This window comes from Periplaneta americana, chromosome 15 (genome assembly GCF_040183065.1).
Source record: "Periplaneta americana isolate PAMFEO1 chromosome 15, P.americana_PAMFEO1_priV1, whole genome shotgun sequence".
Taxonomy (NCBI): domain Eukaryota; kingdom Metazoa; phylum Arthropoda; class Insecta; order Blattodea; family Blattidae; genus Periplaneta; species Periplaneta americana.
The window spans coordinates 31,757,247-31,783,702 of NC_091131.1; the positions used below are offsets into that span (position 1 = coordinate 31,757,247).

At 35.3% G+C, this 26,456-nt stretch overlaps 1 protein-coding gene across 3 annotated transcripts in view; it reads left to right on the forward strand.

Moving 5' to 3' along the window:
• Iml1 (GATOR complex protein Iml1) overlaps window positions 1–26,456 on the forward strand; it is a 105,589-nt gene that overhangs the window by 16,826 nt on the left and 62,307 nt on the right. For all 3 annotated transcript variants that reach the window (XM_069846908.1, XM_069846909.1, XM_069846910.1), the window contains exons 10-14: window positions 124–342; window positions 2,147–2,403; window positions 5,389–5,613; window positions 7,471–7,644; window positions 9,177–9,317. In XM_069846908.1, coding sequence (XP_069703009.1) covers window positions 124–342; window positions 2,147–2,403; window positions 5,389–5,613; window positions 7,471–7,644; window positions 9,177–9,317 — 1,016 coding nt within the window. The remainder of the gene's footprint in view (window positions 1–123; window positions 343–2,146; window positions 2,404–5,388; window positions 5,614–7,470; window positions 7,645–9,176; window positions 9,318–26,456) is intronic.

Genomic DNA, 26,456 nt, shown 5'->3' on the forward strand with positions numbered 1-26,456 from the left:
ACAGAATGAGACATTGGTCGAGGCAAACTTCTATAAATATTATTTCTTCTCACCAATATATTTGTATATTACATTATCTATTTTTGGGGCTGTGTTTAATTTGAGGTACTTCATTTTTTGCAGTTTTTATTCTACAAACAAGAAAGTGGCATATTCCACTTTTATTCCAAGAATAAAATTACCTCCAAGGCGAACGAAACCTTCTCCTGCTTGTAATGGTAGTCTGATGCAAGCATCCAAATCGAAATTAATTCAAGAAGATGAATGCATGCCAAACTCACTGTTTGATTATGATGCGTATGATGCACAAGTTTTCCAGTTGCCTCCTGTTCATACAACAAGGTAAGAAGTTTTTATTATTTTTTTGTGAACTGTTATTTAATATCATTGTATAATGCATGGATAACGTAAAGAGCTGTTACAGAGTCTTCTTTGTGCACACTCATGTAAAAGGTTTCCTTTGTGTTTATTATCTGGGTACCTCAAGTGAACGAAGCTATTTTGTGTTACTCCACGATGGAAGCAGATGATTGGTAGAGTACATAGTGTTTGTTGTTACTAGCAATCACATCTCTGTATGAGATAATTATGGTAGTGAAGTATGGACGCTTTCTTACAGAAAATTGTATACTGGTCAAATTACGATAAATGTGATTTGCTATATTGTTGTGAATGCATTATGCTGTTGTCATTGTTGTTATTTTCTAATGATTGGCATTTGGCATTGAATCCATTAGGACTTTTACTGTCCAATATCTCTTTGTTATGAATTTTGCAGTTAGAGCTTCACAAGTTTTAAGATGAACTTATGTCATTTCCCCTTCTTTGTCACACAGAAGATAGTTGGGTTGATATAGATTCTATTTTGTTTAGGTGTTTTGCCAGGAGGTCATGTTTTGTAGTTGCCCTGAACCTTGTTACTACAGTTTTTCAGGATGTTTGAGGAATAATTTCTTTCGTTTATAATTATAGTTTTGGGTGTGTATGTCCTATATCTATTTTTAATTATTTACTTTATTGGTTCTATTATGAGTCTTTCTCTGCAAGAAGATGAGTTTCGTTACTGATTTATTCATTCATATGAACCTCCAGGTGTCTTGCATACAGTGATAGAGAATTCTTGGCTTGAGACATCTTATGCAAGTTTTTATGAATGCTATTTAGAAATAAGAAGATTGATAACTTTGATATAACCATTAGAACAACATGTTTACCTTGTATAGTTATTTATTCATGATGTAGTATAAATACCAGAGGGAGTAACACTGTTTCTTTATAAATATATAAAATCGCCCATCATATCATATTATAACTTTTAATTTACTTTAACCACTACACACCCGATAACAATGTGACTTATTTTTAATTAATGTTCACAATGTACTATGTGCAGAACAAAACTGTCAGTTCACAGTTCACTTGCCTTGGCTAGTTCTTCTAGCTAACCATTCAAGTTCACTGCATGTAGAACTCGGGTATCCCGAACTGCGTCTCACTCGCCTGGTGGACACTGTCACAGTTACGGACTCACTCACTCAAGTTCACTGCACGTCGAACCTGGGTCTCCCGGCGGCGGTTCATTGCACGTCGAACTCAGGTCTCCCAGATGCGGTTCACTGCACTCGAACTCAGGTCCCCCAGATGCGGTCCACTGCATGTCGAACCCAAGTCTCTTGGCTGCAATCCACTGCACGTCGAACTCAGGTCCCTCCAGCTGCGGTCCACTGTGCGTCGAACTCAGGTTTCCCAGATGCAGTCCACTGCACGTCGAACTCGCCCGCTGCTCAAGACTCGGTTCTCACTTCCGAAGACTGACTGACGTGTCTGTCGGAAACTTGTGCTTTTATTACTGCACCACATATTCTGGAATCTTCGATTTGCATGGCTTTTTGGAACCTTCGAGAGAAATCCGCTTCTAGATTCTTCCGTACTTCCGCCCAGTCACAGTAGCTTTTCCCCCCCTCGTTCTGTACCACGGCTAGCATCAGGGGTTCGCGTTTCCTCGCACCTCCTTGCTAGGTGCGCATGCAACTCCTGATGCAACCAGAACATTCCAGACTGGTGTCACAATATTTAATCTGTATCATTCTGTATTAATTTGGAAATGTTTTAATTTGAAATCTTTGATTATGACTTTTAATTGCAGGTTTTCACGCAGCTTGCAACGTATGAACAGTCGACAAAAGAAAACTAGTGTTGCAGTATTGGAATCACAAAATGGGAGTGGGCAAAAGTTCCTCAAGAGAAAGATGTCTGATCCAGATATCCACCATTCACTGAGCGATGTTAGCTCTCCATCTGGTACTTCTGCTCCTCGATCAGCAGCCATTTCAATTCCTCAGCATCGTTCCACTGAGATGTCACCTCAACAGTCTGTCTCAATTGGACTCAACAACAACGAATGTAATTTTATTACTTAAGCCTTCCTTTGATATTGATTTAATTTATTTTTTATTATTATTATTTTTTATAATTTGTAGCTTTAGTTGTAGGGGTGATTTTAGTTTTGAGTTTAATTGCAGATTCAAGTGTAGTTCTAATCCACGCAGCTGTTAATGTAGTTGTAATCCTAGAGTATGGTTGTCCTATGTGTTGTCGTACTTATAATTTTAATAGTTCTAGTTGCGTTTTAGTTTTAGGTATAGTTGTAATTGTGTAGATGTTCTCGTAGTTATATTTGGATGTAGTTATAGTTCGTTTTGGTTGTTACATACAATAACTTCATGAAATTTGTCCATTTTTTTTTTGTCTCAGTTTTAGTGACACATCCTAGTTATGATGGAGCTCAATATCAATTTTGTAACGAAAAAAGTTTGAGAAATTAAGAAAAAGAGAAAGAGAGAAATATTGGAAACTTAAGGCCGATTCACAATAAACCGAGAACGAGAACCAGAGTGAAAACGAGAAGCAGAGAATGTGAATATGAAAATTTTTGAGTCACAATAAACCGAGAACTTAGACGACTATGCATATCGATATGCATGTCAATAACGATATGTAAAGTCGATATTACGCATTCTGATGTTATTTGTGTATATGTATGACCAATGGCGTTCTCTCATGAGTACAAGGCAGCCAACATAAACACAGGTTAACCAACTTCGAAATTTCAACTGAAACATTTCATTAGGTACGGTACTATAAATATGCCCATGCATATTTATTATCACAACCTATTTTAAGTCTACCATAACGTAAAATAATTAGAGAAGAAACATTTGTAATAGAACAAAAATGAACACAACAGTAGTTATCGAATTGAAGCATGAATATGTAGTGTGTAATATAACCAATACACTAATAAAATCTCATTCACTTACGATCGGTGTTCAAAGATGCAGCTATTGAAAGCCACGTATTCTCCTTCATTTTCTCATCTTTATACGAGGCGCACCGCTTATCGTAAACGTGAGGATTTTCCTCAACACTCAATATTAGAATCTCATCAAATAAAACTTGCTCCATGATGCACAGCACAGAACAAAATGATGCATAGGTTATGTCACGGTCTTCTTGCTACAAAATATATGGCGACAAAATAGCTTTTAGATGGCAATAGAATGAATCAAGTGGGCTGTGATCGGAAACGTGAATGCCAAAGTTGAAACTTGGCCAACTCTTCATTTCTGATCCGGGGCTCCGGTAAGCTTTTCGTTAATTATGAATGCTCACATTTAAATGTACACATTTTAACAATTTTACCGTTTTCGTTTTCGTTCCGATTCTCGTTTCCGGTTTATTGTGAACCAGCCTTTAAAGTTCTTTTAAGCAGGCAATGAGGGCTAACCTGCTGGTTCTACTCGTCCTACATGAAATATTGTGGTTGTAATTACAGTTTTACTTCCAGTTTCCATTGCTGTGATCTGTAACAGTATGTTTTTATGATTTCCTCGCTAGGTGCTAGAGTTTCACAAGTACTCATATGTTCTGCATTAATTTCTTCTGGTTCATTATGCAACATAAAATTTGGAGAAATTAAAATTCCCGGTTATGTAAATATTGTGCAAGACAATTGTGTTCAGAGACAAATTTCTTTTCTGTAATGTACCTCCTTAAGCAACGTCTTTTGCAAACAAATGGGGAGAGTTCAGATAGAATGAGACTGTATGGCAATAATGCAGCAATTCTGAAATGAAATTCTTGGAGGAAACATTTCTTATATGCTCTTCTTTGTCCTTCACAAATGTTACACTATCTGTCGAGGATTGAATTCTGCTCTCTTGGCTTGGTTTTTTGAAGACTGAACCCAGGATGGGTCCTTGCTCTTCCTATTATGCATCTTATAAATGTGATGGTGGTGGTGGCGGTGATGGCTGCATGTCATATATTAACAGCATGAAAATAAGCCCTATTCATGATAGCCCCATTAAAAATTTGCCAGCTATTTCTCGCCAATGTGAAAATTTGAATGCATAGTAGACTCATGGTAGTGGCCTCAGCATGTGTAGGCTTGTCCCAACCATAATCTAAATCTTGAATATAAATAAAATGCAATAGATATTAATGTATTAGGAATATTAAATTTAGAAATTTCGTAGACAAATCATCCTTCTAAAAATCTAACTTGTGTTCCATCTCTATCTGAAGGAGTTGCTATATCCCTTATTGTGTCATTTTTGTCTTTGTGATCAGGTTAACATATACTGTACATCTCGTACCTATAATTTTTTGTGTTAATTTTACTGTTTTTGTCTGGACTGTGCGATCAGATAAAATAATTATGTACTATTCGGTATAAACGTAAATACCATATTAATTACTGTAGATACAGCAATGACTAGAAGGTAAATGTCTTCAGTAGATTGCTGGCTGCAGATGTCGGAACTCTTTTGCTTGTGATAAACAAGTGAGAGAGAAACAGAGGTTAAGAGTGTTTGAGAATAAGGTTCTTAGGAAAATATTTGGGGCTGAGAGGGATGAAGTTACGGGAGAATGGAGAATATTACACAATGCAGAACTGCATGCATTGTATTCTTCACCTGACATAATTAGGAACATTAAATCCAGACGTTTGGGATGGGCAGGGCATGTAGCACGTGTGGGCAAATCCAGAAATGCATATAGAGTGTTAGTTGGGAGGCCAGAGGGAAAAAGACCTTTGGGGAGACCGAGACGTAGATGGGAGGATAATATTAAAATGAATTTGAGGGTGGTGGGATATGATGCTAGGGACTAGATTAATCTTGCTCAGGATAGGGACCGATGGCTGCAATGAACCTCCGGATTCTCTAAAAGTCATTTGTAAGTAAGTAAAATAAGTGTTTCACGTACATTTTTTAGACTTTCTTGGATAGGTTCAAAACATATTTAAAAAATTTGTATTTAAAAAATCCAAGACAGTGTAATGCATCTTAATTTGAACAAATTGAATTTATCCTTTGTTTACAGCTGTGAAGCACAGGGCATTTGCCATCCAAAACGAAGCTGTGGAAACAGAAACATCCCCTCCATACCGCCCTGTTGTTGGAAGTGCTGGATCTCCAAGTAACCCCTTGCAGTCTCAGACAAATGTTCTACGGCCAGGAAGGGCACTCATCAATCCTTTTGATCCCTCTCATGTCACCATCAAACTTACATCCAACAGACGACGGTGGACTCATATCTTTCCTAAAGGTAGTAATAATTGTTGTATGTCATCTATTTTTTTTTTCATGTATGGCTTAGGTAATTGTTATTGTAAAAAAAGATACAGTAAAATCCCTCGTAACTGGCACTCAATTAACAATACCAAAACAACGACATTTTTGGCTGGGAAAAAAAAAGTTTAAATCTGCCACGTTACTACAGCCTGGGCTGCCAGTGTTGCCACATTAGTAAGTTCGCACGAACTTTCATGTCCAGTGAATGTTCAAACCTAAAATTAGTACATTATTTGTGTTGTATGATGTATTTTAATGAAGAAAATTCACATTTTTTATGTTATTTAATTGTGCTCAAGTGATTGAGAAATAAGCTTCACATGGCTGCAGTTTCAACAGTCTGCATCATAAAATACGAAAAGGTATTTTTAAAAATATTTATTCAATTATCCGGTAAAATCTCGTATCCGGAACAAAGCTCATTCCTTTGGTACTGGTGAAGAGAGATTCTACTGTATGCATTTTTATTCTTTAAATATATTTATAATATCCTAATAAAATTAATTTTAAAAATTAAAAATGGAGTAGGTAATGCATAGAGATGTTGTGAAGAGATTGATTTCGAGATTTTTATGGAATATACATTTTTGGCATGTCAGCTGTCTGCAGGCAGTGATTTCTCCCAAAATATTGGAAATATTTTGTTGGCTTTTATTATCTTTGAGTTATACATTCAGGAATAAGACATATGAATTATACGAGGGGGATCCAGGAAATAACGACCGTTTTGTTGTAATAATTAAACAAAAAATATTTATTTGAAAAAACAAAGTCTGTTACATAACTGAAGCTTCATTTACTTCTCTACATAATCACCACCTACATTTAAACATTTGTCGTATCTGTTCACTAGCTTTAGAATTCCCGTGTTATACTCCTCTGCCGCCAGTTCATTAAGCCAGGTGTTCACTGTCTTCTTCAACTCTTCATCATTTCCAAAACGCGTACCACCCAGAAAATCTTTCAGCTTAGTGAAAAGGTGAAAATCGCTAGGAGCAAGGTCTGGACTATAGGGCGGATGATCAAAGATTTCCCAACCAAATTGATCCAGTAATTCTCGAGTTGAAGCATCAGTGTGCAGGCGGGCACAGATTTTGTGGTAGCCAAGATGTTGCGACACATTTTCACCAAGCAAAGAACGGGAAATGTCAGGAAAGGCAATATGCAATTCGTCGAGTGATGTGCGCCTGTCTTGCAAGATTCTGTCGTTCACTTTAGTCTTCAGGTCTTCTGTGATGAGTGATGGGCGTCCGGGTCGAGTTTCATCATGGACATTTGTTCGCCCATTGTTGAACATTTCGCACCATTTTCTCACATTTCTTTCATTCATTACAATATCACCATACACTTCTCTCAATTGCCGGTAAATTTCTGCAGGTTTCAAATGTTGGGCATTCAAAAATCGAATCACACTCCTCACCTCACAGTTGGCGGGATTATCAATCACGTCGTTCATTTTGAAGTAACACAAAATGCACAATGGCGACTTGTTGCAACCAGTACTCACAACATTATGAGAACACATGTTAAGGAAGCCAATTGACCTTCAAACAAGGAAGGGGAGTCAGCTACGTGGCAGGTATGCGCGAACGGTCGTTATTTCCTGGATCCCCCTCGTATTAATCATTATTGCTGTATAAAACAGCGAACTGAAATAAACAACCAAAATGAAGATATATTTAAAATCAGCTTAGTGACTATCTTCAGATCTCGAGTCCAGCTCATTATCATCTTAGTACGCTAGTAACTATAATGGCATCTTACATCATGGGGTTCATGGTGAACTTCTATAACTTAAAAATGTTACAAATGGGAGTAATTTCCTTTTCAGGACCAACAGGCGTACTAATACAGCAACACCACTACCAAGCTGTGCCAGCAGTGTCCAATCCAGAGCAACAAATGTATGAGGGTGGATCCACATTCAGTACATCCCCAGGAAACGAAAATACTGCACCTTCTGGATCGCTACCACGATCTGTCTCTCAGATTACTTTCCAGGACAGTAAGTGCTCCAGACTAAATAATGAAAATAATGATGATGATGATGATGATGATGATGATGATAATGATGAAAACTATCCTGTTTGTCAATCTTCAATGGCTATTCCCTAAAGTAATGATGATGATAATGATGAAAACTATCCTGTTTGTTAATCTTCAATGGCTATGCCCTAATGTATATACTGTATATACTCTCTGGAATCGGCCTGAGTAGTGCAGTCGGTATAGTGCTGGCCATCTGTGCTCAAGGTTGTGGGTTCGATCCTGGCCCAGGGCGATGGCATTTAAATGTGTTTAAATGCGACAGCCTCATGTCAGTAGATTTACTGGCATGTAAAAGAACTCTGTGGGACAAAATTTCAGCACACCGGCAACACTGATATAACATCTGCAGTTGCGAGCGTCATTAAATAAACCATAATTCTTGGATTAAAAATGCTAAATACAATTGCGAATTTTGTGGGTTCTTAATCATAAAGAAAATTCGAGTCCTAGCTGCTGCATTCCTAAATCAATTGTTTACAAAGGTTTCTTCCAGTTAGAATGGTACTTTTGATAATTTTCAGTATGCAATGTGTGTTGAAACTGTTAGGCCCGGTTTCTTCAACCTTTGTTAAATTATAACTGTGTGTTATTCCATTTTAACTGTAAACTTAACAGTTGAAGCATTTCTTCAACTACTGTTAGTACTAACAGGCTGTTAAAACCTATGTTAATTTAACTCTCTGTTAGCATAGAAGTATCCAATATGGCTGGTGCATTAGATGCTGAACTTATATATCTGGATTATTTAGAAAATGATATCCATGAATACATAAACAGAGGGGATGATTTCTGTGATTTGACAGACTAGAAGTTCATACAAAGGTATAGGCTATTTTCTGCCAAGCCTCACTTTTCGCTTTCAACTTAGATCCGTTTGTTTATTCTCATTAATTGGTTTATACTGGGAAATAATTTCCAGCAGAAGGTTTCTTTCAAAAGAAGAGAAATTAGTCCCAAGATTTATTTTTGTTCCAGTATTTTCCATTTCAGAACAGCAACACCAATAAGCCGCTCCATGCTATTGTGATACAGACGAGGAAAGAAGCAGAAATCAAACCTGAGAGAATAGAAAGACTTCTATTCTCTCTGACTCAAACAACGGAAACAAGCGAGAATCGCAATTGTCAGAGTTCAGAAAACAGAAGTGAGCCTATACTTGGTTATAGGTTACGGTTAAACTCTAGAATCTCTGGTCCTAACAGAGAGTTAACAAACAGAATGTTAAAATGTGAAATGTAAAGTCGAAGAAACGCAATATTTTAACAGCAATTACAGTTAATTAACGCTATGTTAGGTGCATTATAACAAAGGTTGAAGAAACCGGGCCTTATTCTTATGTAAGTTGTTTTGGATGCAGCTTTGCAAAGCCACTTTAGAAAAGAATAAGGAATAGAAGAATCTCTTGTCTGCCTACATTCCTCGTGTGAACAGTAGCAATTTTATTTCTTCTTGGTTCAGGAGTGAAGTGTCATAAATATTTTGTTTAAGATACCAGAAATAGAATTTCCAGTCGTCCCGGTGCTCTGCCTTGTGCGCTGTCTGGAGAAAAAACTTTCCATACCAACAAGAGTTTAACTTTGCTTTGGGGTGCTACTGGTGAACAGGAATGGACTCCCGCACTTACCACAGGCAAGTATAATCATAACAATATAACTTATTAAGAAATTTCCTATTTTTACATATTTATATTTTTACACTTGCCTAACATAATTTAAGGGTTACTGCAATTTATTTTGTGATTATAGTATGCATATTGAACATATGTTTAATTAAATTATTGATATGATCATCATTATGTTATGTAGTTTCTCCTTCCATAACACACCAAGGGCAACACCTACAGGTTCGGAAAGAACTACAACTTCAGTGTGTCACTCATAAATGGGGATTCTTGCAAAGTCGAGTATCAGACATTGGGTTAAAAAATATATACTGTATTGATACGAGGTTCTCAAAGCCCTGTTTTATAGTTTTATTGGATTTATTGCATTGTATTGCTCTACTTTCCATATAGAGATTAATGATTCCTATTCACATATTAATGTGACCATTATGTAAAGCAACTACACTTGTTTCATTTGTTTCTTATTCGTATTAATTTATCAGAATCATTTGTTGCCACTTCGTTCAGAAAGAACAAGCAAAACTGTATAATTTAACAATCAACAATAAATTGAAAATGAGATACTGATTTCTTTAAAATACAGATAATCGAATAATAATCGAACTTTTATTTCTCTTTGCTAAAATTCTTCATATTATCTTGATACATGAAAGTAATGTATGATTATAGTTATCGTATTGTGCAACTTTGCATGCAAAATAATGGATACAACATGTAATAATTTAAAAGGGGGAAAAAATATGTCAGTGTTTGTAAGTTATTTCACTTTTTAGGTTTCTATCTTTGTTTTCCAGTGAATCACAAAAGAATTTCTCATAGGCTAAGTTACCCGTCCCTCCCCTAAAGCTTTTTGAAATAAGAATTTTAAATTGTTTTTATTTTGTGTGTTATTCCAACCATATTAGCAACGCATATTTTTGTAAATGTTACAAAATGGGTTATCTTATATTGTTGACAATATTTTATTGATGGTGATCTAATCAGTGATTACATAATATTCATTATACTGTATTTACTTCTATAATTTCCCCCTCTCGAGCAATTTCCCCAGATTTTTTAAATATATATATGTATTTTTTTATTTTATTTTTGCCGCATAATTTCCCCCTCTTATTTAAAAAAATGGACATACTTTTCTGTCGAGCATTTTTCGTGAAGTTTCAAAGTATCTTAGAAATTGCTTGAAAATCCAAAGTCATTACGCGAAATACAGTAGTATGTTCACTCATTAGGGAGCCTCAGAAGTATTTTATTATACACAATATCTACAAAAGAGACCTGGTTAGGGAACAGCTTTGATACAGGGTGAAAGCTAAGTTCTTGCGTTAGAATCCTGTATAGGTAATGAATTTTTATGCATTTGGAATATCATGTTTTGTGTGAAGTAATGCCTGGTGTTATGCCAAATTCGTAATACTAAAGTCTTACCTTGTATCCGTCCTATGTCAGGTTCAGAAAGCTCTAAAAGTGAGATGAAGCCCTAGTAGGTGAGATAAGAATTGTGATGTTATGATAATTTTTTTTTACCAAAAATAAATATAAGAGAAGAAAGGTCTTCATGAAATAATGAGTTAATTATAACACATTTATGCCACAGAATTTCGGCTCGTATTCTTTGTTTGTTTTAAATTTATTGCCCTGTAAATTTTGCTATACATGAACAAACATTTTAACATGTCTGTTTAGTATTGTATTATTATAACAATAATAGTAGAAATGTTACAGGAAATATTGTAATGCAATCACTTTATTACACTCTGCTCTTATTTTCCTCACTGGAGATATAAAATGGATTTTAATGTCAATGTGAGAAACTTACCTTACCTGTGACTTTCCTAAGGCCGGACTGACACAAGATGCAACAAAATAGTTGAAGGTGAAACATTTTTATCTAAAACTGTCGTAAGTGTGGTATTAACACAGGCTGTTTATAGGCTAGCCACACACAGAGTGCGACATTTGTCTTAGACTGCTTCAAATGGTTTGAGACAAAACAATGAAGCTCCTTAGAATTTTGTTTTGATGCAGCCACTTCTGGCTTAACACCCTGTGTGAGTTCAGCGAACTGTACAGTTGAAGCACACATGTCATTATCCCTCATTTGTATTATGTGTGCATATTGTTCATTATTTGGTTGCAAGAATGAAGTTAGATGCAGATAAGCTGATAATTTTGTTACAGACAAGGCCTGTGTTGTACAATTATACATTGAAAGAGCACCACAACAATGAATTATCAAAAGGTTGTAGAATTAATAATTATTAGAAATAAATAGAATTAAGTTTACTTGAGGATAATTAACTGCCTTCCTGCACTAGAAACGCACATTCTTTAGTTTGTATTCTGTCTTTTTATCTTGTCATTTATTAATCCTAGTAAAATAACCCAAACTCTTTATGCTTAGCCTTGTGAAAAAAAAAAAAAGAAAAAAACGTTTGGTTCTGCTCACCAAGTTCTTATAAAAACATCATAATGTTCCTCGTTGATTGAATGAGTCTAGTAACTACAGATAGATTTTCCTCCTACAGATACAATCAGTCATATGAGAACAATGCAATCACTTCTTCATCATTCGCCATTTTTATGGAAATTACATTATTAGCCACTGCCTTTCTGAATGAGATACGTTGAGACAGATCACTACATCTGGAGACAGTTTCTTTTCATCACAGACACTTTTGTTTAGTTTGGAGCAAACTGTTTTGTCTCCAACAGTTTCGTTGCATCTGGTGTGCGCCCAGCCTAAGGCAATGAGACAAAATGTCAAGATTAGTCCTAGAAGAAATGAATTACAGATCTGCTCAATCCTTCTTCCTCCTCCCCCAATATATATTTCGGCACTTACCAAATTAATGCCTTCACAATAAGGAGTCTTGGGTTTCGCATGGCTTTGAGGCTTCTAACAGAGCTATGGATTAATAATGAGCAATCAGTTTCTGGGTTTGATTCCCTGAAATAGTGAGAATTGAGATGCTTAATACTTGCTCAAGACAATTAACATCTGCGGGGGACAGTCCTGCACTGTTAAACCTTGCTTCATATAGTGCTTCGTGACTTCCCTCTCCTTCCCCTTACATCCATTTTTCTACTCTTTCCCCCCTTCAAAATGTTCTAATTTCCGTCAGTGGAATGACAGCTCATGGATTGAGACAAGTGGCCTACCAGCTTGGAGCTCACATATTTTTTTAGTATATTTGCATACATTTTTAGTATATTTTCCCTCCCTCATGCTACATCAGGTAATGAATATGAAAATTACTTAGAAAGTATTTTTCTTGTGATTGGTACCTTTGTAACTATTTTGCAGTTGGTTTGTTTGTATTTAGATTGGTTTTTCGTTGCAGGGAATAGTTTCTTTCTTTTTCAGAAAAGAATAGTTGTCTGGTTTAATAGTATTGCTATTTAATGCATGAGTGAAAGACCTGTAGTTGAATGATAACCTGGTGTGTAAAGGTTTAACTTAGATATCTTAGTAATGACATTAAAAAGATTAATTTTATAATAATTTCGGAATATTGTCATTTTCGTTTCTTGCTTTTAATCACATTTAAAATGTTTGTCCACCCTTTGATGTATATTTTCTATGTTTCGTATACTGCTATTTGCTTTTGCTTTGTTGCTATTTTGTTAGCTGCATGTAAGTTTAGTAATTTTTTTGCATCAGTAGCAGTTAATTGTATACAGTATTCTAATGTACAGTGCTCTATTTCTTACAATATGAAGCTTTTCTTAATTAATATACCATAGTAGAATTCTTAGTTGGTTACTGGAGAAGTAAAAACTGGAAAATTTAACACATTAAAATGGTAAGAACTGCATTTTATTTAACATTTATGATGTAGTGATCGTAAAAGAATACCTGATGCTGTAACAATAGCTGTGAATGCTTAATTGTATGATCATGTATTTATTTTTTTCAGTGTGAGAAAAAATATTCCAGGAATTAGTTTTATAAATTCCATATTAGAAATAATAGTATAATTTATAGTATGAGAGAGTAAAATTAGATTTTATGCACGAGTGGAAAGTTTAGCATAAAATATGTTTACTCTCATGTGCTAAACATTATTTTTATCTATTCCTGGTATCTAAATTTAATTTTAAATTGTACGCCTTTTCTTTGTAATGTGTAGTTTGTGTAGAAGTTATAAATGAATGAACATATGTTGTTGCTAATGTTGTTGTTGTTTTCTAATGCCAGGCGTTTGAAGATAAAGTCATTTGACCTCTTGCACTCCAATATTTTTCAAAGATATTGTCATGGCCAACCACTGAAGCACGGATTTTGAGGTGTTCCGAATGTTGCTAATGTGTTGGTTTTCATGGAGAGAATGATTTTAAAAATTTTAATTCACTGCTGTGAATTAAGCTGTTGTTAGGTTGCTAAGGACGGTGAAAGAAAAACCAGTTTAGATACCAGTTATGGATAAACACTTTTTTCTCGTCCTTCATCTACTGTATGTAGTTACTATTGCTAACTGTTGCAGTACAGCACTAGATCGATATGCTTTTATCTATTAGTTACAACATGTGGTATAAAAAAGTCCCATGTAAGTAAAATTTTATTAAATGCTTGGACAGCATGTATGATGGTCATACCAAAAGTGACGAAAGTATAAATCTTACAATGAAAGAAGACATCTACAGTTATATATATATATACTCTCTTCGTACTTTTTTATTTCCCCATAAAATAATTTTTCCAACTCATGAATTTGAGTTCAAAAATGCTCTTGCAATATAACTCAGTTCCAACACCCTGCTTGTAACAGTGCATAGTCCATTGGATCTTTTCATTGATGGCTTCTCTTCTAATCCTTTAAATAACCCAACAGACTGTAGATAGTGCCAGATCTGTCCTGTATGGTGGATGGGACAGAAATTCCCATTGATTCTTCTCTACTATCTTCACTTTGGAATATATTATATGTAGTGTGAGGCTATATGTTACGATGCATGATCTTTTCTTGATTGTTTGTAATGTAGTACACAATGAGGTTTTTGACTGTCTTTACCTAAGTAGAATCTTTAAATTGTATGACAATGTCTAAGGAAAAAATTATTTATAGTATGTCAAAGTCGTCATTGAAAATGTTTAACATTCTGAGTGAGCATTATTGACTGAAGAATGCATAAGAGTATTTTAAATTCATTGTTGTTATTGTTGTCGTCAAAGAACCGTTTTTCGTAGTTGATCACTAAGAAACAGATTTATAGGTGCTAGAAACGAAAGATTTAGGATTTTATAAAATCCAATTTAGGACTTTTAGGAGTTCATATAAAATTAACACTTAATAATTTTAATTGTAGTAAATATTCTATTCTAGGTGGAATTTATGTATAAAGAACTGGTGCTGACAATGAACGCTCCTGAACTCGAGATTCAAATTCTTTCAGGATCTTCCGAAAAGTCACGATTTTTAAGTGTTTTCATTAAATGTGGGGGACAAAATTAAGAGTAATGATTAGGCTACGATTACTGTTTTGAAGGGGAGAAGCATATTTTTAAATTTCATATGTGTTTTACTTACAAGTTACAGCAACGCTATTCGATGGTCTTGGGGTATTTGAGCATCCTTTTTGGTTATGTACCCGCCAACAGAATATCTAAAGAAGTATATTCAATAATTATGGCCCTAAAGGTAGAATATCTGTTGGACGACCAATGAAATGCCGAAAAGACAAATTTCTCTCATAAGAATCTTGAAGAAAAAAAGACCAGGACATGGAGAGGGGCTACACCATGAAGTCACTGATGTTGAAGAACCTCAATTTTTTTGTTACAAAGCCATTCCTTTTATTTTAAAGTATGTACTTCTATGTTATAACTTCGAGCAATTTAGTTTAGTTTTTGTGTTCCTTTTTGTAATTCGTGCTATGTTATTGTAATCAATATTACATTATCAGCATACTAAATTGCTTTAATAATTTTACCTTTGGTCAGTTCCATTCCATTTGTTATCTCTGGGTTACATAATTTAATATTTCAGTTTGCAGAATTTGAAAACTGTAGAAACAAAACCAAATTCTTGCTCAAGCATTTTCTTTCATTGTGACATTAATATATTTATGACTTCTGGTATGTTCCTCATATACCAGGCTATTTTTCTAACAAATATTTCCACAATGCAACCTTATAGCACAATCCACTTCCAGCGATATGCTTGTTCTGTTAGCTAATGAACTGGTTATAAGATTATGAAATACCATTTTGGGTACAGAAATGACTGCTCTGTATGGTTGTCACATTTCAAGAAAAAAATTATGTTGTGCTCTGCCAGAATTAGACATTAAGAACAAATTCTATTGATTGCCTTTGGTTACTTTTCCAATTAGATATTCTTTACTGCAGAAACAGTAGTTTGCTCTTGCCTTCTTCACTGGTATGGATGACGAGTTACAGAACTGGTAAAGTGATAGTATGGAGAACTGAAGTACTCTGATACCTGTCCAATGCCACATTCATCCATTACAAGTTCTATTTGGTCTCACTTTGACTTGAACCCAGATCTCCAGGTGATGTGCAACTCAGAGTCAGTCAGCTGAGATAAACAAGTGATGTAATAGTCATAGCATTAGAAATTTACCAGAATTATGCATAGCTGGAGATATGTATGTTTCGAAGATGTTCTCAAAATTAGTAAACGGGATATAAATACATCTTGATTACACAACTTTTAATACTGTATCACTTCGGAATATGTATGATAAGAACTTTCTTGTATTAAATTTTAACGTACCTTGTTAACTTTGTGTATTAAATGACTTGTATTGTCTTGATTATACGTCTTGATTACACAACTTTTAACACTGTATCACTTCGGAATATAAATGTTGTTCACTAATGCTGAGTTCTTGGTAATGATGCCATTAACACTCTTACTATCCAATATTTTTCACACACAATGGATTTAGAGGAAAGGACTGGACATTGCTGAAGATAATTCTGATCCATTTTTTCCTGAAGACTGCGGATTGGACAAATTGGTGAAATAGTACATTATGTAACAAGCCTATAATGGTAGTAATTAAGACGTGAGTATGTTTATGAAACGAGCGCAAGCGAGTTTCATAATTACGAGCGTCTTAATTACCATTATAGGCAAGTTTCATACGACTTTTTATGCTCGACCATATTTCTAACTTGAAATTATTCAGAAGTAATCATTTTTTCTTATCTGACTGAGGAGCGGAACTGTCCTTGTGCAATAGCTCGTAAATTGTGAGATGTGCGCAGATGCGAAAGTATTGATTTTTTCCGAGGAACAAATGTCCACATTGATCTTGATATAATCTAGAGAGTAAAATAAACATTAACCTTGATATAACCTTGAAATTGGTTTAGACATTGAAAAACGAGATGACAAATTGAATTTATTTGAATATTATTTACAATTAACGCTAATTATTATAGTAACAGAATATAACCTTCTGTGACAGTATTGGATTTCCAGCCTCTGTGACGTTTCGCTAGTTGTCTTTCGATTGCATATCTGAGAATAATCGATACTTGTGCTTTCATATTGCTACAATGGTGCTTTCTGATTGGTGGAACATCTGAACTTTAATGAACAGGTGTACTTTAATGAGGTCCATTAAAGGGCTGCTACCAGGTGTACAATTACTACATTTCGGCATGGTCGAGCATAAAAATAATTCCAGTCATGCATTATGACTTTGAGTAATCGAAAGAATGCAACTGCACTTATCCTTTGTTACTCAGGAATTATATTTTGTTATACATTAAAACACTCCCATCTCTTATTACTTGAAATTTCGTCTAAATGATATGATATTATATCTGGATGTTTTGAATTGATTAGTCTTTTTAACTGTTGGGAATGATAAAGTTGGCTTGGCGTTTTGTAAGATATTGCTTCTCTTCTTAACAACGCAATTAGCAGCTTCATTGCCAGATAATCCACAGTGTTCCAGTAACCACTGAAAAACTATCCTTTTGAGTTAATTTTAAAAATTAAAATTATGAGCCCCTAAACAACAGTTGTGTGTTTTCATGGACATATTTCATTATCTGAGCTTGGGTTCAATACAAACACTATAGTTTTTTTTTAATATAATCGTGTTCTATTAAGTATTACAGAGGACAGGCTGAGAAGTGAATTTTTAAGCCTCTGAAATGGGCAAGATTTTTGAGTAGAATAAGTCTTTCCCCGCACCGAGTATGGACATCAATTCTGGAATCTGTGGTGAAACAGAAAATATGGCACAACTTCAAAGGCCCACGGTACCGTAACAATACAAACCACAGCTTATTAGTTATTAGTAGTAGGCCATGAACCAATGTAGCTTTGTGACATGCCCAATGACTGTGCAGGATTTTCTCTTACATTTTACTGTTTCCCAGTGATATGATGTGATCAATATTTTTTGTTTTGCCCATAGCCCTTAGTACAACACTACACTTAACCTTTCTCCTGCACACTCCATAGAAGTTACTTTCTTACAAATAGACTTTTCAAAGATTTGTGCTCTTTCCAAAGTCAGGGGCCACTATAAAATGAAACATTTCTTTAAATATGTATATGTAATAACATGAAATAAATAGTCTGACTTATGATTTACTGTATACATACAATGTGAACTTATGTTAGAAATGAAATATATGATGTTGTTTGTTGTTTTCTAATGCCAGGCGTTTGAAAATAAAGTCATTTGACCTCTTGCACTCCAATATTTTTCAAAGATATTATCATGGCCAGCCACTGAAGCACAGATTTTGAGGTGTTCTGAATCCATTTCTTGGTTTGAGTTGCACAATGGGCAGTTAGGGGACTGATATATTCCAATTCTATGCAGGTGTTTGGCCAAACAATCATGGCCTGTTGCCAATCTAAATGCAGTTACAGACGATTTTCGTGGTAAATCGGGAATTAACTGTGGATTATGATGCAGAGAGTTCCATTTTTCCCTTGAGATTGTGTTATCAAATTCAATATTGAAATATAATATTGCTAAGGTTCTTAGAGATATTTATTTGTGATTATGGAATATTTACTAGTATAATGAACTCAGTATTAAATGCAATGTGTTGCCCACTATCTTACATGAATTTAATAATTTTTGTAAATATTTGCTTTGGTTAAAGTGTATGTACCCTATATATAAAATTTAATCAAAAGTACGGAACTTAATGTTCCATAATACAGGTTTCTATATGACAATTTTCTTTACTACGGATATTTTACTGTTACAGGTTATATTGTGAATTATTTTCTACTGTGCTTTCATTTTACTCTCATTTTTAGTTATTTCACATCAATAAGTCCTTTATTACTATTTCAAATATGATATTAATAAATAGCATATCAGTCTGTTTATGCGAAATGTATTTGTGTGCTTGAGTATTAATTGTGCTCTCTTGAAAGCTTCTTGTGAGAAATGCAGATACATACGTTAATAATTTAGAGTGTGACTTTGAGTATTTCAAGACCATCAGAATGGCGTTCAAGATGGTAATCTTTATGTCAGCGTGCGCCTGTTGTGTTGTGAGCAGCAATGTATATTTTATTACTTTGTCTTATTATCAACATGTTCTGGCTTTTTGAGGCTAATATATGTAATTTTTTCTGTTTTCCTTTTCATGTCTGTCTGTGGGACGTGTGTTCGTGTGAAATCAGTCGGCAAAGTTATCATAGGTTTGGAATTGAATTTCAAAATCTGCTGTTAGTAGGAGATAGTGTAGTTCAGCACTTGTCAAACTGTGGGTCACGATTCAGAAGTCTTTATGTGATTTAAGTTTCTTTTTATTTTTAATTAGTCTCGTAATTTGGATTGCAAAAGCACCCCTTTAATTTCTTGAAAAAAAAAAAAAGCTTGTTTGCAGTAGAACGGTATGTCATCCGTTTTTGAAGTGGCATTGCATTGGTAAATCTTAGTTTGTTAACAAAGTAATTTTTTTAATTGATTTATTTTACGATGTTTAACGACTGTAATGGCTATCTAGCATCTGATTGAAATAAAGATGGTAATGCCAGTGAAATGAGTCCAGGGCCCAGCACCGAAATTTACCCAGCATTTGTTCTTAATGGGCTGAGTGAAAACCCCGAAAAATCTTCAGTCCCAACCAGGATTGGAACCCAGACCCGCAGTTTTGCAGTTCGATATGCAGACCACTGCTTCCTGTGGTGGACGACACAGTACTGAAAGAGTCTTAAAGTGTAACACTGAGACATAGTAAGAGTACAATGGGAAATTCCTGTAAGAGTTGTGAAGAAGATTTCGAATTTTCTGTCATGTGTTGAGATCTGATTTATTTGACATTTAGGAACCACTTTTGGTTCCATCTTCTGTGTTCGCTTACTCTGTTAGATCTGTTATGCTTGGTTGTGGCATCCAAATTATGGGTTGAAATATGATTCCTCCGAAATAACAAGATGGTCTGTGATAGAGGTGGGGTGTGACTGCATTTTGCCGTCACAGCTCAAACTGTGACAGCTCCAGAAAAATCGCTGTGATAGATATTATCGATTTTGTCACAGTGTGATTTTTGTGTTCAGATGGTTCTTGACGATTGCAAATGTTGTAATGCCCTGGCATTCACAGAGTCACGCATTAAACAAGATGGCAGGCAATACATGTCACATTCCAACGGTAATGTCATCATCAGTCATAATGTAGAAGTTTCTTGTTGCTGTAAGTCCCAGCTTGTCTGGGTTCTTCAAGTCTTCAATTTGTGGTTATTTTACAAAAGTAAGGAATATAACTGTTCTTTGCAGGAGGAATGTATATTGGAACAAAACCAGAATGAATCCGAACATTACAATCAAATGTCATAGTACAGCCAGTAATGTATCGAACACAGATTGCATTTTGAGACCCAAACCATTACTTCTGACTGGTGATCAGTGGTGTGTTCGGTTTTTTATTTCACATATTGCAGCGTTTCTCAAACGTTTTTGAAGTGGGGACCACTTTTTTAAGTCAGAACAGTTCCGCGGACCGCCTTACTCTTGTTCCCTTCGAAAGTAAATTTATAATTTTTGTAGCATATTTTAATACCAGTATACTTACATTTTAAATTAGAATTAGTTAATTAAAATTAATTTAATTCAATTAATTTTATTAATATTAGCTAATTAAGTTAATGTTAATAAAAGAAAATTTATTTTCTTTTTTTTAATAACTCCAGGCTATTAGAGTTTGGATAATCTTTAACTTACTAACTAACTTAAAAAAAAAAATTGGTACTCACATTAGTGAGATGAAAGAGCCTGTCGATTCTTACACAGTTGTTCTAGACCTATATTTGAATTACTAGATATTTCTTTAATGGCACTAGAATCATTGATATTAATGTCTTCACACACAGCTTCTGAACTATTAGCAGAGAGCAGAGCCTAAATGAAGCGTATCATCATGTTCCTTTCTTTTCAAAGATCCGGATCGAAGCCAGTTTTTCATTATGTGTAATGGGAGACAACTACTAGCGTGTACCACATAAAGATTTAAAGTCATAAATACATGAAAAGGTTCGGTACTTTGGTCCTATGTAATGAATTCGGGTGGTCCCTGGCTGGGTTACAGGTGCAGCAGCAGAAGTGCAGGGGAAAGATGGCGAGAAACACCACGTTCATAGTGCTTTAGATCCCTCTTTTATTATTGAGATTAGAGTGGGTAGTCAATAGATGGGTAGGGTAATAAATTTCATAAGATGTCAGTACTGGGGGAAAAAGTGAAAGCGATTGCCATGTCTTATTTCCAATCTCTGAGATTTTCAGCTATAATGTAATACACAATTCGTTTGAATTTTATTTTTTCTTCTGTCTTTTTTTGAAGGACCACAAGGGCAGACCTCGAGGACCACAGGTGGTCCGCGGACCATAGTTTGAGAAATGCTGACATATTCCATAATAATCGATTATTTGAGATTTTATAGAAATCTGTAATGAGTGTTAAATTCTTCTTAATTAATGGTTTTTAGCAATATAAACTGTATAAATTAGCAATATATTTAATCAAAACATTTCATTGTCTCCCATCTCGAGCAAACAGTTGTTTGTTCAACTCTGTTCTGTGAATTGAATTGATATACCACTACCATGTCTTATATAAACAATAGTAATTAGCGTCCTGACTATACTATAAACAAAACACACTCTGGCCTGTGTTATCTGCGATGTATCCCATTAATGTTTATGAAGGTGTGTCAGTCATGCAAGAATATAGCTGATAGTGAATGCCTCAATATGAAAGAGTTGCCCTCGTTATCCTCCAGAGTGGGAGATAGTTATTCTCAAGATAAAATTCAAGACAGAAGCCGAGTATATTTATTATCATTTGATTTGTTTGTTTTATTAATTTTAGTGTTATTGATTCATTATAAACATAAAATGAGAATCATTAGTTGAAAAATCCAAAATCTTCTTCACAACCTGATCAGTGATCATTGTGGAAACCTGAAATTTGAGGTCTCTCAATGACATTGCTAAGCAGTCTTTATCTCTGGAAAGAGATAAATTGAAGATTGTGTGATAGGACTTAATGATGGGATAGTGTATCTTTTGAAAATACAAGCACCGTCTTTCACAAGTCGGTGAAATATTTTAGAAATTCACCACAAATAAACTAAGCAATGGATCATTGTAATTCTTATACCGATAGAACGAGAAACTTTCCAAGTTTTGTTAGGAAAAAGCCTGCATCGAATAGTTGCTGTGCTGCTAGGAGGAGGAGTAGTAGTGAATTATTTTTTTTAGGAAGAAACCTGTGATAATTACATTTTTCAACAACATGACTGTCCGGCTGATTTCCATACGAGGCTATCACAACACAAAATCATCACAACATTGGATAGGAAGCTGTGGACAAGAAGATGACGTCTTAATGTGTGGCTACCCAGGTCACCGGATTTAATACCTATCAATTCTTTTCTTGTGGGAATTAACGAGAGACATTGTTTTTGTGCCCCCACTCCCTGCTAATCTTCAGAAACTTCACAACCATATCACCATGGCTGTGGCACTGATCAGTCGTGATATGCTGACACACTAGTGGGATGAAATGGATTATCAGCTAGATGTCTGCCTTATCAGCAAGAATAGACACATTGAGCATTTGTAAGATATGTAAAAAAAACTTGGAGAGTTTATCTACATTTCTGTTTAATAAAATGTAGTATCTGTTGCTTAGTTTATTTGTGGTGAATTTCTAAAATGTTTTACGGACATATGAAAGAGCCGGTATAATGGAAATCCATTGTTCTTGGTGGTCTAATAAATAACTTGTTTACTACTACAGCTTAAACTTGCTGGTTTGAATTCTGCTGAGTGTATTGAATTGTGATAGGTGATAGAGATACTTAGTATCACTTTGTATGGAAGCAACTAAAGCTATAGTCCCATATCATAAATTGATGGTGTGTTAAAAAATCCTTTCTTGATTGAGAAGGCATCTTCATATGCTTCACAGCTTAAAAAGGCCTGGGCTAAAATTCACTAACCAGCTGTTCTTCGTCCCTTCAAAGTGCCTGTTGTCTCTCTTCTGGCCAACATCTCTATTGAGATTTCAGATGCCTCTGCAAGACAATGTTTCAAGAGGCTATAGAGATCTCTGATGTAAAAAGTAAGAACGAATAAAATACGAGGCCTGTCTAAAAAGTATCCGACCTTTAGCCAGAAAAAATATTTCAAATACCTGACGGGGTTGGGACCCTAATCCCCTTGTGCTTGCACACACTTAGCCCACCGATCCTTCCACTGCCGGAAACACCTCTGGAAGTCTTCTTTTGGAATGGTGTTCAGCTCCGTCGTCGCGTTCCACATCTCTTCTCTACTCTCAAAACGGGATCCTTTCAGTGGTGTCTTCAATTTTGGAAACAACCAGAAGTCGCAAGGAGCCAGGTCTGGAGAGTAGGGAGGTTAGCGAATGGTTGTAATTCCATGTTTGGCCAAGAAAGTGTGGATCAATTGGGATGAATGTGCGGGGGCGTTGTCGTAATGCAAGTGCCAGTTGTTTGCCGTCCACATGTCTGGTCTTTTGCGCCGAACTGCATCACGGAGTCGCCAGAGAACATCGTGATAGTACTCCTTTGTCACCATTTGTCCTTCCGGTGCGTATTCGTGATGCACAATTCCACGGACATCAAAGAAAACAGTCAGCATCACCTTGATTTTGCTTCGCACCTGCCGCGCTTTCTTCGGCCTTGGAGACTCGGGATGCTTCCATTGCGACGACTGTCTTTTTGTTTCTGGGTCGTACCCGTACACCCATGACTCATCTCCAGTTATCATTGTGTTCAGAAACCCAGGATCAGTGTTGGCGGTGTCCAGAAGGTCCTGTGCAACGTCACGACGGAGGTCTTTTTGTTCCGGGGACAACAACTTGGGCACGAATTTCGCAGCCACTCGGTTCATGTTCAAATCATCACGCAAAATTGCATGTGCAGAATCTTTACTCACTCTAACCTCTTCGGCAATCTCCCGCATGGTCAAACGACGATCTGCCATCACCAAATTTCGCACCCTCTCAACAACAGCTGCACTCCGAGCAGTTTGGGGCCTGCCACAACGCTGCTCACTCTCCGCTGATGTTCGGCCATCTTTGAATCGGTTGAACCACTCCTTAATTTGTGTTACACCCATCGCATCTTCCCCAAACACCTGCTGAATCTTACGAATTGTTTGACTTTGAGAATCACCAAGCTTTTGACAAAATTTGATGCAGTATCTTTGCTCAATTCGTTGAGTCATCTTGCGAGAAAACTAAATCCGACAAACACTTAGAACAGCACCTTACTTGGCGACCACCAGCCAGTGACTGGCACAAGCGAATGCGGTGAAAAAAATTCAAGCATGCGCATTACGGTTCCTCCTTCCACCGTGCACAGTGGCGCCGCCTTAGAATCACTACTTTGTGTGGGAAAATTTAAGGTCGGATACTTTTTAGACAGGCCTCGTATGAGGGCAAGTGCAGTAAACCAGTAGACTATAGTAAATAGAGATGTGGATAGAAGTTGAGTCATCAAAATAAAAATAAGAAATTATGAATATTACAATTGTGAGTTTCGTAAATGATTATAAAAAAGATACCATCTGGCATGTAAGCTATGAATGTGATTAATTAAGCTTCAGAAGGTGTCAATTGTTTGATGTAATTACATGGCAGAGAGATATACCAAAACAGATCGAAAGTATGGTAAGTAACTAAAGTAACTATCTCCTTTTGATATTAAAAGATGTGCAATGGGTCGTTTGGGGACTGAAGTGCTCAGAGATAATGTATCTCGCTTATAATATTATATATTTCTGTTCATTGATAATCGAGATGTACTCATATATCCTATAACTTAATGTTCCAGTGGTTACACACTTGCAGAACCAATTCAGACTGAGATTTACCCTTGCAGTACCATTAAAGAACTGGAGTTTTTTATTACAGATCTGTTTATTTTCTCTTAATAATTCGCTTTTCAACTTTCTTTTTTGTTACATGTTTTAATACATTTCATAAGTGATGAAAAATGTTTTGAGAACTATGTTCGGAGTTCTATTCCACAGAAGGTGTCTTTACTTGTTTTTCAGTTGGTATGGACAATTCTTAATCACTATTCTAAAAGTGAGGTTGATCATATAGATGTGTAACATAAGACCCTTGCCACTTTCCCTTTGCATGTGTCTTAATAATATACTATATTATGTTGTACTTTTAGTAAATAATTCTACATTCACTAGAGACAAGCCATACTTGTAGTAAACTTGGATTGTTATTTTAAATTATTGTTTATATAGTTGTGATTTTCTTCTGTGTAAAAATTAAAGCTTTTCTGAATTATATAGAGTTTAAATTTAATGTTTTCAGTTGTATTTTAATTAAAGACTGTAATGTTTTACTTCAGTTCTGTAGCTGTGTAGCATAAACTTACATAATCATTAGGGGAGAGTCGGGTAGTATCGGACATCGGGTAATATCGGACAGTGCGTTTCTTTCATCTACCACCATATGGTAGTACCTGAATGACATGATTATGTTTCTCTATGCAACATCACAGAAACGTAACCATGTCAATCAGGCACTGTCATCATGTGGTAGATGAAAGAAACTCACTGTCCGATATTACCCGATGTCCGATACTACCCGACTCTCCCCTACACATTAATATCTGTCAACCATTTTGTCATTTAAAAGAAATGATATGGTTGCCACAACTTGATTCTAGTATCGGTATATAAATGTTATATTCATATTAATGTAGTTCTCAGTGAGTATAAAATATTTTGAAATTCGTGACCCAGAATGTTTGAAAATAGCAGCTGTTGTTTAATATTGTTTTTTTTTTCTCCTATTTCACCTTCAGTTTGTAGATGCTTTAAACCTTTCTTGCATGATGCATTCAGGTACGAGGTTTCATTTCTACTGTCCGTTCAGCTCAGAAGATTCTTCACAAAGCAGTTGAACCATCTGCAGTCTTCCACAGCAAGAAGTAGATTGTTTCAGACCGATATGCTCATGATATTAAATAATTGTTGTGTAAAATGAGGGTGGAATGTGTACATCATTTGATAATTATGTATTATGGCTGCATGTACATGTGTTTAAATTTACATAATTGGATGTAAATCACATGTAACTAAGGAAACATCTTTCCATCACCTTGATCGATTTATCAGCGTATCTGAGTTTGTCTTTACACTGTTGAGTAACACGTGATTATTGCTTATTAATATCTCTGCCTTTTCATTATACTGATACATAAAAGCATGCTATTTAGCTTGCATAACTCTTTTTCTATATATAGTTCAAGAAAAACAGTTCTTTACTAATTCCTGTTCTGCAGCTCTTGATGTGCGGTTTCTATTCTTGTTGTATTTACTATACCTTCATTATGTAAATGGAATTGTTCAGTATTTTATTCCAGCACAGGTGTATAATATCATGCTTGATATGCCTGTTTGAAGTTGCATCTACATGGCTGAATATCTTCCAACACTCTTAATCCTAATAAATATTTGATTTCATACTCAGATATTTTCATGTCATGGTGAACTGTGTGAAAAGTTTTAAACATTGTTCATAGATTTTTTTTTTTTTTGTCAAGAAGTGTAAGTAGGTATACAAGAGATCACCTTGTTAAGATAGACAACATACTTTTCTTTTTCAAGTGTTGCAATCAAATATAAAATTTTTGC